At 39.0% G+C, this 17054-nt stretch overlaps 1 protein-coding gene across 4 annotated transcripts in view; it reads right to left on the bottom strand.

Annotated features, from left to right (window-relative positions):
- LOC128689777 (alanyl-tRNA editing protein Aarsd1-B) overlaps positions 1-17054 on the bottom strand; it is a 53094-nt gene that overhangs the window by 14789 nt on the left and 21251 nt on the right. For 3 of the 4 annotated variants that reach the window (XM_070087457.1, XM_070087459.1, XM_070087456.1), the window contains 3 exons: positions 16424-16620; positions 13845-13951; positions 6757-6914 (listed from right to left, as the gene is read on the bottom strand). In XM_070087457.1, the coding sequence (XP_069943558.1) occupies positions 6757-6914; positions 13845-13951; positions 16424-16620 (462 nt within the window). Of the gene's footprint in view, positions 1-60; positions 939-6756; positions 6915-13844; positions 13952-16423; positions 16621-17054 lie in introns of those variants that run through there. The other variant, XM_070087460.1, reaches the window with a different exon arrangement.

Here is a 17054-nt window from a genome sequence, read left to right as displayed (position 1 = left end):
AGGGGTAAGGGTCATCCCAGGAACACCTGGAGGGAGGGGGTAAAAGAAGTTTTTATCTTTAGGAGCTTTAAGCATTCAGAAGGCTTGAGTGAGCATGTTAGACAGGCATAAATGAAGACGAATAACTTTTAATTTTTAATAGACGCACTGTTGGAGTTCAAGCAAGATAGCATTTTTGAAGGGATTCAGGGCAACCAGTTAGCCGAATTTGGGTGCTGGAAGTGGAAAGGGCTGTTTCTGCCCTCTGAAGGAGGTGTGGGGATACTGCAGTTCACAGGTAATCTGAATTATGACATCAGCACACTTATGGCAAACCAGCTAGTGAATGAATGATGAACATTTCCTTTTCTGGGTCATTTTGCCTTGATGAGAGATTGCTCAATGACAAGAGATGAAATCAGTAATAAAAAAATGGTAATACAAAGATTCTCATAGCAGAGCAAGACTTAATTCTGATGTTTCACACACAGGTTAAAAGATTGATTCATGAAGAAAAGAATGTCGAAATAAAGACTCTCTGCTATAATTATCTTCATACTACAACATCTATTCACATCTTTCACTTTTTAAACCAGTAGTACAGATATTAACCAATACAGTACATTAGAACCCCCAAATCCATTGATTCGGTATCCACGGTTTCAGTTATCCAAGTTATTGTGGCCCAAAAATACCTCTTAATTTTGAATAGTAATTCCCCCCCAAAGCACAAAAGTAGAAAAGCTGGCAGTTCTTCAAAGCTTGAGAGAAGTCCTGAAGTGCTTCCCATCAGTGAAAAAGTAATAATTCTCCACTTATTGTACATAATTTATCAATTAAACTTTATAATAGGTATGTATAGGACTTATATATAGGGTTTGCTACTCTGCAGTTTTGGTATCCATGGCAGGTCCTTGGAACATATCCCCCGTGGATACGGGGTCTTACTGTAGAGGGAACTGCAACAAAAATATTAATCAGTATGGGAAACTTCAACTAGAGTATTAATCAGTTTATAAAATAGCAACAAGGGTATTAAAAATACACAGGAAATAGCAACAAGGGTATTACCAAGTAATACTTGTGTTATTATTTTCCCAATAGTTACCAAGTAATCAGTGTGAAATCACAAAACTGCATTTACTGAAAATTACACATATGGGGCTTCTGATAGCAAAAACTGCTTTAGGTTAGTTAGATGCTATTGGAAATTTTGTCTCCAATGCTCCTTTGCTCTAGATTAACATAATGTCACATAACACCTTATTTTGAGGTACAGTGGAACTCCGGTTGTCGTACGGTCCGAATATCGTATAATTTGGACTTAGAACACTTTTTTGGGTGAAATTTTGGTCCGGATTTCATACCTCCATTCGGAAATCGTACATATCAGATGCGTCCACCTGCCCGGGATGCCACCACTCTCATGCGTACATGTCTCAGTCTGGCTCAGTCACTGGTTGAGTGAGCATTCATCCGAAACATTTTGCAATTTTTGTGCTTGTTTATTGAGTGGGACTGCAAAATAACCCACCATAGGCCCAAACAAAGTTCCTAGTGCCAGCCCTTTGGTAAAGATGAGAAACACACTAAAATTCAAGAAAGAGACTGTAGAAAAATATGAAAGTGGCATATGTTTAGCCGAGCTTGCCAAGATGTATGGGAAGTTGAAATCAACAATCTGTTCCATCCTGGCAAAGAAAGTAGAAATCAACGAAGCTAAAGTTGTAAAAGGGGTAAATATGCTAACGAAACAGAGATCACAAAGAATCGAAGATGTGGAGAAGTTGTTGTTGGTGGGATCAACGAAAAACAGTTAGCGGGAGATAGTGTTGTGGAGTCGATCATTTGCAAAAAAGCAAAGCAGTTGCATGCGGATCTCGTAAAAAAAAATGCCTGGAATGAGTGCTGCTGTTAGTGAATTTAAAGCCAGCAAAGGGTGGTTCAACAGATTCAAGAAGCGTAGTGGCATACACAGTGTTGTAAGGCATGGTGAGCTGCAAGTTCAGACAAACGTATGGCTGAAGAATTCGTTGATGAATTCAAGGAGTACGTGGAGGCTGAAGAATTCCTCCCCCAACAAATGTTGAAAAATATCACCCTGCCCAAGCTGATACAAGCTGTATCTGCAACATGTTCAGTGACAATACCTTGCCCATTTTAGGCAAATCTTAGAGACACCAGAAACAGAGCTCTCTGGACAGATTTTTAGTGTGACAGGGGTCCATTGCCAGTAAAAGACAAAGAAGGGAAGTAGTCCCAGAGAGGGCTTTGATACTTGAAGTCCTTATGGAGGGGGATTCCCCTTCCAAACAATAACCTCAACTCCCTCTCCCCTCCTTGCCTTCTTCAATATGCCAAGAAGAGTTTTCAATAAAGGTATGTAATGTTCATTTATCATTAAAATTAGCCATTTATATTTATTTCTCATTGTTTTCTGTATGTAAAACTACAGTTATTCTTTAAGAAATGTATTTTTTGTTAATATTTTTGGGTGTCTGGAACAGATTAACCCTTTCAGGGTCCGTCCCGTAGATCTACGGCTGGTCGGTGAGTGTCCAAACCGTAGATCTACGCCAAAATTCTAGCGCCGTCAAATTTAGCGCGAAAGCGCTCATAGGCCTACATATGAGAGAATGGGTCTGCGCCGTGGGTGTGCGCCATAAACAAAAAATCTAGGCGCCTGCATAGCATTGTGGGAACGCCGGCTCAGTCGCCCTTGTTCACCATGCCTCGTCGCAAGTCAGCTCTCACTCCCCGGAAAATTGGGACTCTCCTCTTCCTATCTGATAGTTCTGACACTGATGGAAGTGGAAATGAAGACGAATTCTACGGCTTTGATCAGTTAGTGACCGAAAAGAATGACCAGGATATCGATAATAGTGCAGAAAACCCCGACGATCCTCGACCTTCTACCTCTGGTGTGGGCACTCGTGACTCACGGTCGGGTGTTCCTAAACGTAAGAGAAAACTAATATTTTCCCGTGGCCTGGCCTCTGACTTCAGTAATGACGATGATTCTGACGTGGATTGTGATTTTATTGCGCTCGACGATCATTCGAGTAGTGATAGTGAGGAAACATATTCACCAGTGAAGCGTCGGTATGTTCGCCGCCGCATGCGCTCGGGTAGTGTACCCTATGCTGTGTCTAGGGGACGGAGTACATCCCGTAGTACATCCCGGAGTACATCCCGGAGTACATCCCGTGGCCCTACACCCGTTTTAGGTAGTGATAGTGAGGATGATGTGGCTACACTTGGCATGGATGGGCCACAAACATCAGTGGATGGTGTTAGTGGGGCTGGTGGTGGTAGTGGCACCGCCATGCGTGACTCGCTGCTCCACGCGGGGACCCACGCTGCTGACTCGTCAGTTCAAGGACAAAGCGGAGCGTCACCCACGAGCCCGCCACAACCACCCGTTCAACCAGCCTATGATGTCCAGTATCCACCAGCAAACCGTATCTGGGATTGGCAGCAAAATCCCAATTTTGTTCCCAGCCCTCACCACTTTGATGACTCTCAAAGTGGAATTCTACCTACCTGTCCCCTTGGAACCACGGCCAATGAACTGGAATTCTTTGAATTATTCTTTGACCAGCCATTGATGGAAATTATTGTCAGGGAAAGTAATAAGTATTTTCAGTACACCATGGCAAATACGATCCTATCACCACAGTCAAGACTACACAGGTGGAAAGAGACGACTGTTGCAGAAATGTATTTGCTTTTTGCAACAATAATGCTTATGCCTCACGTCTATAAGCATAATATAAAAGCATACTGGTCCACAGATCGGCTAATTTGTACCCCATCCTTCAGTGAAATAATACCAGTGAACAGGTTTATCTTACTGTTACGTATGTTGCACTTCTCTGACAAAACCAGGCCTGACAGAAGTGACAGGTTATACAAGATTAGAAATGTTTTCATGTATCTCAAACAAAAGTTCAGGATATACTTTTATCCATTCAAGAATCTTGTAATTGACGAGTCTTTGATTTTGTTCAAAGGTAGACTGTCATTCAAGCAGTATATACCGAGCAAGAGGAACCGCTTTGGTATAAAATTGTTTGTACTCTGTGATTGTGACAGTGGCCTGGTGTTGGATATTGTTGTATACACGGGTAGTAAAACATTGAAAGATACCAAGATGTTATTGGGTATATCAGGTGACGTAGTGAGAAACATGATGGCACCATATCTTGGTAAGGGCCATACATTATATACCGATAACTGGTACACAAGCCCATTACTCAGTGATTTCATGCGAGTGAACAAGACAGATGTGTGTGGCACAGTGCGTTCTAATCGTAAACATATGCCCAGGCTCAATGCAGGTGTTCGTGGTGATGACGTGCAGGTGTTTACTGCCAATGACATCATGGCATTACGGTGGCATGACAAACGAGATGTCACATTGTTGACAACCATTCACCGTAATGAAATGCAAGACAGTGGCAAAGTTGATCGAGTGACTAATGAACGTATTCGAAAACCAGTGACAGTGATTGATTATACACAAAACATGCGCTTGGTTGACAAGTGTGACATGCAGATTGGTTTTGTTGACTGTGTTCGTAAGAGTTACAAGTGGTACATGAAACTTTTCTTCCATCTCATGGACATTTCAATGCTGAATGCATATAATATGTACCAAATAAAGACTGGTAACAGACCACCGTATGGTGAATTTTGTTTGTCTGTTGTCAGACAACTCATAATGAAGTACCAGGTAACAACACCTGCAATACAACAAGGTCCTCGAATTCATCACAATATACCCAAGCGTTTGAGGAGAGAAGGTGATCATTTCATAATACAGCTTCCTTCAACTCAAAAGAAATTTGCTCAGAAGAGATGCATTGTCTGTGCACAAACAAAACGACGGCAACAAAGACGCAAAGACACTCGGTTTATGTGTGAGGAATGTAAGGTGCCTCTGTGCATGGTGCCTTGTTTCAAGGAGTTCCACAAGCTCCAGCAGTTCTAAAACCATGTCCAGTGATTGTAAATATGTAAATATATGATAGAACATTAGTATTATACAATATTTGTGCATGTTTATTGTAATAAACAATAGTGGTAAACAATAATATGATAATAACTTTAGTGCGGTTATTGTGTTCAATACAGTGAGTTTATATATATAAATTATATACAGTATTGGTCTCTCAGGCCCCAAATGTTAGTAGGAATAGAAAAAAATTGGAAAAGAAAAGAAAAAACAACAAAAAAAACAAAATAATATAATACGCGTATGTGGAATTCGTCGATGTTGCCGCCACCACATCATTTTCTACAAACTTCTTGGCACTGTATCTCGGTAAGTACTGATCAGATTCTAATTTTTTTTGTTTTATTACCTTCACAAAAATATGCTCTTTAATTCTGTAAGAAAAAATAATTTTTTTTTTTTCAAAATTCCTTGGACACTGGTGCGTGACTTCAGATTTTGGCCTTGGACCCTGAAAGGGTTAATTGTATTTACATTATTTCTTATGGGAAATATTACCTCGGTTTTCGTATGTTTCGGATTTAGACCAACCTTCTGGAACAGATTATGTATAAAATATGGGGTTCCACTGTACTTATAAATTTTTAATATCTCAAAGATGCACACGCTACTCTTTTCTTACAAGTTAACCCTTTGACTGTTTCAGGCCCCTTTCTGAAACTGTCTTTCTATGTCGCTAAATTTTTGAAAAAAAAAAAAAATTAATTTTCTTATGAAATGATAGAGAATCTTTTCCAGATGGTAATGACACCAAAAGTTCGAAATTTGGTCGAAAACTCATGGAATTACGCTCCCGCAAAGTTAGCAGTCTCAGCGACATGCGTATCGGCGATTTCGCCGACTTTGAGCCCTATTTTCAGCCAATTCCGTTGTTCCAGTTGACCAAACTCATAGCTATTTCTTTAGAACTCCATTTTATCTATCAGCTGAGTACAAGAAACCTCCCATTTACTAATTTGGACTACCCAATATGGTGGTCAGAAATTGGCAACTTGGCCAATTTCACGCAAACTAAAAAAGATGCCAATTTCAAAATAGGGTCCAGAATAAACAAGGTAGACATTCTTGGCACTAAAATAACATATCCTCTGTTCATTAGTCACATCTCTAGGCCCCTCTTATATTATTATTGCTTTCTATTTTGATTTTTTATTCACACAAAAAATTAGAAGATTTACTGTTATGCAGATTACTGCATTATTGTAAAAATGGTATAAATAATATCAGTGCACTAGTGAAAGAATATTAGACTCCCCAGTTGACGTGTATTGGACGTGTGGTGTAATTTGTTTACTCCTGAACATTGGTAAAAATCGAACATTTCCGCTACTTTGAGCTCAGTTTCAAGGTCGTTTTCTTCGTCAAAGTAATGAAAATCATCTCTATTTCTGTAATATGTTTTCCATTTTATCACCTAAGAACATGAAAACGCAAATACATCGATAAATACTATACGAAAATACACCTCAAAGTCGGCGTTTTAATCCAAAAAAACGATCAGTTTTTTTTCTCGTTACGCACTGTGTGCTGCAGGATTTTTTTTATGTGGTGCACACTGACCACACAGACCCATTCTCTCATATGTGGGCCTACCATCTTTCTTCCGCTTGATTTGAAGCCGCTAGAATTATTGAGTATATATACATCTGAAACACTGGCTCGTAAGACGTATATATACGACCAAAACAGTCAAAGGGTTAAGCAACTAACATATTTTTGTGTTTTTTTTGTGAAAATAATAATAATCTAAACAAATTTACCTCATCATTGATCTCATTAATTATAGCACTGAGATAGTCCATATCTCCATCCCGACGATGATGGAAGTACACCTCAGGTCTAGGGTTTTGAGTAAGAAATTTTTGTCCCTCAGAAACAGCCAAGTCTTTCATGGCTTCTTTCAGAGACTTCAAAGCACCTGCAAGCAAACCAGTGAGAAATAATGAGTTATACAAACTATACATAACCACGAGGATATTTAAAATAATTTAAACAATAAGGGGTTGGGGTTCCTTAACACTCTTGAAGGCTCTTGATCTAAGAAACTGAAGCTACCTTCCTCTTTCTTGGATCAAACCTAATTACCTATATGTATTAGCCTAGCATCTCTCCATAAAAATAATTATTATATTTAATAGAATACTAAAACCATACTGATCATACAGAGCACAGGGAAATGGGAGGCAATAAGGTTTGATGTAGTAGTGCTTTATTGAAGAGACAAGCTAATGGTTTACTAAGTTCATCTTTACATTCCTTTAGAATCTTGAAAGCAGTTCTTTAGGACCATGTTTTTTTTAATCTATCTGCTTGTCTTGAGGACAATGTCACTATTGTGATCTTACATTATCTTCATCCTGTACTACATAATTATTGATTAATGGGATTTCATATGTATCTGCTACTGTAAATACAGAGAGAGGAAATAAGTAATAAAAATGGTACACATTTCTCTGTCATCATCAGTAACTAACCAGAGATACATGTAATTGGGTATATCTTTTCCCGAATTTTATTCCTTTATACTTGAAGCAAACCCCCTTTTGGTTGGTCTTGAATTCTCTCTCAACTTTTGGCTTTTCTTATCCTTTTTTTTTATATCTCTGATGAGTTTGATGTATTGGTCTGCTGTATGACCATCTTTAAATTCTCTTGTAAATTTCTCTTAAAATTTTTAACAAAGAGATGTGGTATTTTGTTTATCTATTTAGGGGCATTCTTGTTAATTCTAATTCCTCTATTAGGGAAATATGCAGCTTCAGTAGCTTTTACAACACTCTGGAAACTCTTTCTTCTTTCAACAAACTGGCCATATCCCATTGAGGCAGGGTGGCCCAAAAAGACAAATGAAAGTTTCCCTTTTTAACATTAGTAATGTATACAGAAGAAGGGTTTACTAGCCCCTTGCTCCAGGCATGTTAGTTGCCTCTTACGACACACATGGCTTATGGAGGAAGAATTATGTTCCACTTCCCCATGGAGATAAAGAGGAAATGAGCAAGAGCTAGGAAGTAAATAGAAGAAAACCCAGAAGGGTGTGTATATACATGTTTGTACATTCATGTGTAGTTTGACCTAAGTGTAAGTAGAAGTAGCAAAACATACCTGAAATCTTGCATGTTTACGAGACAGAAGAGAGAAACCATCAATCCTACCATCATGTAAAACAATTACAGGCTTCCATTTTACACTCACTTGGCAGGATGGTAGTACCTCCGGCGGTTGCTGTCTACCAACCTTCCTGCCATTCTCAATCAAGTTTTTGTCACAGCAATTCCTAGCCATGTTACTCGAATCGATGCTAGTCATATAGTACTGTACATTAACCCCTTGACTGTCGCAAGCCTCTTTCTGAAACTGTCATTCTGTGTCGCCAAATTTTTGGAAAAAAAAAAAAAAATTATTATTTTTTCTTATGAAATGATAGAGAATCTTTTCCAGATGGTAATGACACCAAAAGTACGAAATTTGGTCGAAAACTCACAGAATTATGCTCCCGTGAAGTTAGCGGTCTCAGAGATATATACGCATTGGCGATTTTGCCAACTTTGAGCCCTGTTTTTGGCCAATTCCGTTGTTCCAGTTGACCAAAATCATAGCTATTTCTTTAGAACTCCATTTTTTCTATCAGTTGAGTACAAGAAACCGCCCATTTACCAATTTGAACTACCCAGTAAAGTGGTCAGAAATTGGCACTTTGGCCAATTTCATGCAAATTAAAAAAGATGCCAATTTCAAAATAGGGTCCAAAATAAACAATGTAGACATTCTTGGCACTAAAATAACATATCCTCGGTTCATAAGTCACATCTCTAGGCCCCTCTTACATTACTATTGCTTTCTATTTTGATTTTTTATTCATACAAAAAATACAAAATTTACTGTTATGCAGACTACTGCATTTTTGTAAAAATGGTATAAATAATATCAGTGCACTAGTGAAAGAATATAAGACTCCCCAGTTGATGTGTAATGGACGTGTTGTGTGATTTGCTTACTCCTGAACATTGGTAAAAATCGAACATTTCTGCTAATTTGAGCTCAATTTCCAGGTCGTTTTCATTGCGAAACTAATCAAATCATCTCTATTTCTGTAATATGTTTTCCATTTTATCACATGAGACCATGAAAACGAGAATACAATGATAAATACTATACGAAAATACACCTTTTTTTTTCTCATTATGCACTGCGTGCTGCAGGATTTTTTTTTATGTGGTGCACACTGACCACACAGACCCATTTTCTCACATGTGGGCCTACCAGCTTTCTCCTGCTTGATTTGAAGCCGCTAGAATTTATGCGTATTAATACGTCCGAAACACTGACTCGTAAGACGTATATATACGACCAAAACAGTCAAAGGGTTAACCTGATATAATCCACAGAACAAAAATCTGGGAGTCCAGTTTTATCATTAAGGTGTTTCCACAAAAGATAAATGTAAGTGATCATTTTTTTTCAAGCTCTTCACTGACCTCATGAGTATGTATCAGGAATTCCTCATTTACTATACCAGATAAAGGCCATGTCCTCTGTTGGCTATTAGAAAATGTTTTAAAAAGCAGTCCTGGACTACCTCTAAGAAGTTGCTATACTAGATTTCCTATCAACTTGCTCTCGTCATTTAGGCTGAAAACAAAACTGCCCATTAAAATCACCGTTTGTATCTAGATGTCATTAAAATTTAGTCCCATAGCAGTTTAATGTGGTCAGTATCTAGGCTTGGGGGTCTGCACATCATACCTAAGATTAACTTTTCATGTCCTTCAAGAAACTGAAGCCAAAGAGATTTTTGTATCTGTACATGCAATTAGTCTAATAAAACCTATTTTATTTCTTTCACTCAAGCTATCTGTCTTTGGTTTTACACCAATTCCTTTGTTTTTGTCAATAACTATCTTACTAGCTATTTTCTCTTTTGAACATTTTCCTTAACTGTCTTTGAAATCCTTGTCTTTTCCATCCCTAGGATCTCCACAGTAGACACAGGAGAGTTGTAATCATGAATAAACTGATGTTTCAGAAAAAATGGGAGACTTGCCACAGAATTCCAGCACCTACAGGATGTCGAGAATGTTTGAAGCCTGGAGGATCCTAAAGGTAAACAGCTCTTACATGATCCCCACCAACTCCAAGCGTGCCTAAATGTATGGACTCCTCAAAATGCACAATTCTAACATCCCTATCACTCGTTGAATGCAATGAGGTTCAAACCCATGGCTAGTGAGTTAATTACAATGGTGTTATTACAATTTTGTGAGTTATCCCTATCACTTCAAGGACAGACAGTGGTCCAATACTCTGGCCAAATATCTGTCAAAATTTTTATGTACCATTAACCAAGCCCACCTGCTATACTCCAAAGATCTGCTATACAGAACTAACTGCTAATATCAACATGAAAAACAAAAATCTAGCCAGTTTGGGCATTATGTTTCTCTCTACTCAAGATTCCCACTGACCAAGCTATCTCCTTGTTTTGCTGTAAAATAAACTCCAACCATGAGCCATACAGTGGAACCTCAAATATCGAACTTAATCCGTTCCAGGAGCTAGTTCTAAATTTGAAAAGTCTGAAAATCGAAGCAATATTTCCCCATAAGAAATAATGGAAATACAATTAATCCGTTCCAGAAACCCAAAAATGTTCACAAAAAAATACATTTTATAGAGATTAATTACAGTTTTATATACACACAACAAATATAGTGTTCAATTATGTATATAAATATAAAATAACATTTTTACTTACCTTTACTGAAGATTGGTGATGGCATCTGGAAGATAGGGGGGAGGAGAGAGGGAGTTGGGGTTGGTGTTTGGAAGGAGAATCCCCCTCTATGAGGACTTCAGGTAAAGCCCTCTCTGGGGTTACTTCCCTTCTCTGTCTTTTAATGCCACTAGGACCAGCTTGAGAGTCACTGGACCCCTGTCTCACAAAATAACTGTCCACAGTCCTGTTTCTGGTGCCTCTTTAACATTTCCCTAAAATGGGACATGGTTCTGTCACTGAACTGGTTCTAGGAGTTTTCTGTACCAGATCGTCATGCAACTTCCTTGCTTTCTCGCAAATAATTGTCTCTGAAACACTATCACCTGCCATCTGTTTATCCTTGATCCACACCAGCAACAACTTCTCAACCTCTTCGACTATTTGTGGTCTTTTTTTGGTTAGCATATTAACACCTTTCGCAACATCAGCTTCCTTGATTTGTTCTTTCTTTGCCAGGATAGAACCGATGGTCGACTTGTTTTTCCCATACATCCTGGCAAGCTCAGCAAGACTCACACCACTCTCATACTTCTGTATTATTTCCTTCTTCACATTTACGGTGTTTCTCACTTTCTTTACCACAGGGGTACCACTAGCAAGTTTCTTTGGGCCCATGGTAGCTTATTTCACAGTCCCACAAGCACTAAACACAATGAAATAATCGTTAAATGTTTGAATGAGAGCGCAGGTTAGTGTTCACTCAAGCATCAACAAAGCCAAACTGGCTCACTGCGCCTGCATGAGGACGAGGACAGAGCGGGCTGGCGGACAGGTCTGGTACCCGGCAGTCCAAAAATAGGGGCACGTTCGATGATAGGGACAAAGTTGGTTCGAAAAAAGGGTTCTATTTTTCAAATGTTCGATAAGTGATACGTTCAAAATCTGAGGTTCCACTGTATTTAATTTTATTTTGAAATAATTTTCTTTCAGAGTAATTTAAAAAATTTGGTGTGTCATGATTAATCTATCAGAACTGGTTTTCCTGAACCAATATAGCTATTTCATTTGAAAACTGATAAATACCACATTTGTATTAAGTCACCTCTTGCTCTTACCTCACAAAAGTGAATAAATGAGTTTTATAAGATTTTCATCTTTACTGGGTATCACCGTTATTACTTGGCACTGAAAACACCTCCAATACATCCACACTCTTCCTCAAATATGATTATCAAAACTATAACAAATAAATTACAGTGGTACCTTGACTTACGAGTGCCCCAACTTACAAGTTTTCTGAGTCACGAGTCGTTGCTTGGTCGATTTTTTGCTTTGAGTTGCAAGCCAAAATCCGAGTTATGAGCGAGCTTCAGATACACAGCCACTAGTTGGCTGCGTATCTGAAGTCAAATCCAACTCTGTACCCAGAGGTATGTCAGGTACTTCGTCCTATCCCACATGCTCTTCCAAGACATAACTGGAAGGATAATACTCCCACACTAATCCCAGATTGTAGTTAGGCACCTCGTCCTTTGTTTGGTTCTCGTATAACTTCAGGGATGGGGTAACCTCCATTTCAACACTCAGTTTTTCCAGAAACTTTAAGGAAGGCTTCCATGATATTTACCTGCCTCACGGAGGTTCCTTCAGTGGGTGGAGCACTGACAGTGGTGGGTGTAGTAATAGTGGTGGGTAGAGTAATGATAGTAGTGGGTGGAGTAGTGATAGTGGTGGGTGGAGTAGTGATGGTGGAAGGTGGAGTAGTGATGGTGGTAGGTGGAGTAGTGATGGTGGTGGATGGAGTAGTGATAATGGTGGGTGGAGTAGGTATGGTGGTGGGTGGACTAGTGAGGGTGGTGGGTGGATCAGTGAAGGTGCTGGGTGGAGTAGTGAAGAGTGTTGCAAGTAAGTTAAGCAATTAAGGGATAGGGATAAAGTTTATGACGAAAAAAATTGGTGTGGTTTTTTGGGGGCTGGAACGGATTATTGGCATTTCAATTAATTTCGACGAGGAAAACTGATTCGACATACGAGCAAATTGAGTTACGAGCTCGGTCATGGAATGAATCAAGATACCACTGTATTTTTATTAATATATTTTTTATTTTTAACACACTGGCCATTTCCCATCGAGGCAGGGTGACCCAAAATGAAGAAAACACTCTCAATCATCAATCAACGCTTTCACCATCACTCATACATAATTATTGTCTTTGCAGAGGTGCTCAGATACAACAGTTTAGATGTCCCTCCAAACTGCCAATACCCCCAAACCCCTCCTTTAAAGTGCAGGCATTGTACTTCCCATTTCCAGGACTCAAGTCTGCCTAACTGGTTTCCCTAAATCCCTTCACAAAATATTACCCTGCTCACACTCCAACAGCTTGTCAGGTCCCAAAAACTATTCACCTCCATTCACTCCTATCTAACACACTCACACATGCTTGCTGAAGTCCAAGGCCCTCGCCCACCAAACCTCCTTTACCCCCCTCCCTCTAACTTTTTTTTGAGGATAACCCCTACCCCGCCTTCCTTCCCCTACAGATTTATACGCTCTTCAAGTCATTCTAATTTGTTCCATTCTCTCTCAATGACCAAACCACCTCAACAACCCCTCTTCAACCCTCTGACTGATACTTTTAGTAACTCCACACCTCTTCCTAATTTGCTCACTACGAATTCTCTGCATAATATTTACACCACACATTGCCCTTAGATGTGACATCACTGTCTTCAGCCTCCTCCTCACTGCAGCATTAACATCCCATGCTTCACACCCATATAGAAGTGTTGGTACCACTATACACTCATACATGCCCTTCTTTGCCTCCACAGATAACATTTTTTGTCTCCACAGATACCTCAACACACCACTCACCTTTTTGTATGTATTTTCACTTTCATCTTTCTTTATTATTATATTAATGGAAAGCACTGAATCTATAATAGGTGTAGCCCTATTACACTGAATAAAGTGCCCTTAAGAAACAAGGCCCTTCCCTTGCAGGGAATAATTCAATAAGAGGATGTATCAACAAGTCATATAGAATAAAGATGACTTCTTTAAACAAACTCAAACAATCTACAAAGTCAAAACTTCTTTATGGACCACATACCCTACAAGCAACATACTTTTGAGGTCCTTTTGATTTTTCTCCACTAGGCGCTGATGATCAGATGGGCAGGAGTGTAAGAGAGCAGTCAATTGAGTCTCTCTAGTAATGCATTCTCCAAAATACCTAGGAAATGCACAGAACATATAGCATTACACATCTACACTCTGCAGATGCTGAAAAAGCAATTAACTGAACAGCATAAAATAATACAATAAACCAACTGCTTATACCAGGTGAATTTTTTTTTTTTCAACATGCCAGCCATCTTCCACTGAGGCAGGATGACCCAAAACAGAAAGAAACACTTTCACCATTATTCACACATAATCACTGTCTTTGCAGAAGCATGCAGATATGTCACTCCAAACAGTAAACATTCCAAACCCCACCTTTAAAGTGCAGGCATTGTACTTCCCACCCCCAGGACTCAAGTCCAGCTAACCGGTAGTCAGGTGAAATGTAGAGTTATTATTGAAAGAATTAATGGTAAGACAGAGAGAAGGATAGCAGATTAACAAGGAGGATTAGATAGTGTAGGGGATGTGTAGACCAAGTGCTTACATTGAACCATATAAGTGAACAATATTTAGATAAACAAAGCGAGGTAGTCTTCGTTACTTTCATTATATTTGAAAAGGCATATGATAGGGTGGATAGGGAATGAATGTGGCAGATGTTGCAAGTGTATGGAATAGGTGATATGTTACTAAATGCTGTTTAAGATTTTTTATGAGGATAGTGAGGTTCAGGCTAGGATATGCAGAAGAGAGGGAAATTATTTTCCTGTAAAAGTAGGCCTTAGACAGGAATGCATGATGTCACCAGGGTTGTTTAACACATTTATAGATAGAGTTGTAAAAGAAGTGAATGCCAGGGTGTTGGGGAGAGGTGTGGGATTAAAATATGTGAAATCTATTACAAAATAGGAGTTGCCAGTTGCTTTTTGCTGATGAAACTATGTTTTTCAGGGACTCTGAAGAGAAGTTAACCTGAAAGGTTGGTGGCCAAATTTGGGAGGGTAAATAAAAGAAGGCCTAGGTAGTAGGATGGTAGGGAGGTACTACTGTCCTGCCAAGTGAGTGTGAAATGGAAACCTGTAATTGTTTTACATGATGGTAGGATTGCTGGTGTCTTTTTTCTGTCTCATAAACATGCAAGATTTCATGTACGTCTTGCTACTTCTTACACTTAGGTCACACTACACATACATGTATACAAGCATATATATATATATATACACACCCCTCTGAGTTTTCTTCTATTTTCTTTCCAGTGCTTATTCTTGTTTATTTCTTCTTATCTCCATGGGGAAGTGGAACAGAATTCTTCCTCCATAAACCATGCATGTCATAAGGGGCTACTAAAATGCCAGGAGCAAGGGGCTAGTAACCCCTTCTGCTGTATACATTACTAAATTTAAAAATGAGAAACTTGAGTTTTTCTTTTTAGGTCACCCTGCCTCAGTGGGATATCACCAGTTTGACAAAAAAAAATATAAAAGAAGGAAATTAAAAGTGAACATAGGAAAGAGCAAAATTAGATAATGAAAAATTGGCTACCAGACTGGAAGGAAGGAGTATGGAGGAAGTGAATGTGTTCACATACTTGGGAGTGGACTTGCCAGAAGATAGGTATGAGATATCTGTGGAGACAAAGAATGTTATCCATGGAGGCAAAAAGGGAAATGTATGAAAGTATAGTGGTACCAACACTCTTACATGTGTGTAAACTTTGGGCTTTGAATGTTGCAACAAGGAGGTTAGAGGCAGTGGAGATGTCATGTCTGAGGGCAATGTGTGGTGTAAAGATTATGCAGAGAATTCGTAGCTTGGATATTAGGTGTAGAGTTACTAAAAGTATTATCCAGAGGGCTTGAGATGATTTTTGCATTCAGAGAGGATGTAGCAAAACAGAATGACCTGGAGGGTATGTGAATCTGTAGTGGAGGGAAGGAGTGGTAGAGATTATCCCAGGAAAGGTTGGAGGGAGGGGTAAAGGAGGCTTTGTATGCAAGGGGCTTGGACATCCAACAGGTGTGTGCAAGCATGTTAAAAGTTAGAGGCAAGTGGTTTTTATGACCTGATGTGCTGGAGTGTGAGCAGGGTAACATTTATTAAGGGATTCAGGGAAACAGGTTAGCTGGAGTCCTGGAGGTAGGAAGTACAGTGCCTGCACTCTGAAGGAGAGGTGGGGATATTGCAGTTGGGAGGAGTATCTGAGCTGCCGTGTCAGTATATCTCTGGCAAAACAGTGATAGTAAAAGTATTTCTTCTTTATCAGGTCACCCTACCTCAGTGGGAGATAGCCAGTGTTAAAAAGAATTTTTTTTATTAAAGCAAGCTCTACAAAACTGTTAATTATTTCTGACACACACATACCAAATTCATCCACCCTGTCAGATTTTGAACTTTCAGAGTAAACAAAACCTAGGTTTTCCTACCTAAGCTGTTCCAGGGAAAGGGGAGCGTCTTGATACTGGTGAATGGTTCTTGACCCAAGTAACTGGATCAATAAACCTTAATACCCCCAACACTTCCCATTCCCAGAGCTGTATGACTTATGAAGTTAGCCAATCCCCATGATAATAAATACTACCTGAGAACTCTTGCACCTGCCACAAAATACAGTAGTGTCTTGTTAGATTTTCCCTTCTCTGTGTAAAGCAGCTTGATGGCTTGCAAGTCTGCCAGGTTATGTACGTGTGTGCCACAGCACATGTTGGTATCTACATTCTCAATGGTTACAACACGCACTGGACCTACGATGTCTTCAGGTAGGCCTCGGGTGCGGATCTGTAAGTTGGAAAGAAAATATTTGATTCCAATTCAAATTCATGTAATAAAATGCAGTTTAGCTTATTTGTTACTTTAATAAATAAAAAATCACTTGCACTGGGTCAATTACATAAAATCTAAATGTGTAATTTACAAAACAATCTTTATTACCCAAACTTATAAATCTCCAGAACTCGTAAAATCGCGATAACAAGATTATAAACGACTCAATAAATAGACAAGATTCGAACTGTGGCAAGGCAGTTTTAAAATTACCAAGGCAACTAAACAATACAATTATTTTCGACATGTAGTACAAATAATGTATTTACATGTAACAAAACATTGGTAAGTACAAAAGAAAGCCAATAGTATGCCATGCATTACAAGCAAACTAATTCTAATCTTATAATGTTACTTGAGATTTTGACATAGACTATTAATTAAGATTT

Source organism: Cherax quadricarinatus, chromosome 22, assembly GCF_038502225.1.
Source record: "Cherax quadricarinatus isolate ZL_2023a chromosome 22, ASM3850222v1, whole genome shotgun sequence".
NCBI classification, from domain to species: domain Eukaryota; kingdom Metazoa; phylum Arthropoda; class Malacostraca; order Decapoda; family Parastacidae; genus Cherax; species Cherax quadricarinatus.
Note: the sequence above shows the minus strand (reverse complement) of the source record. Positions and strands in the feature narration are given on the sequence as shown.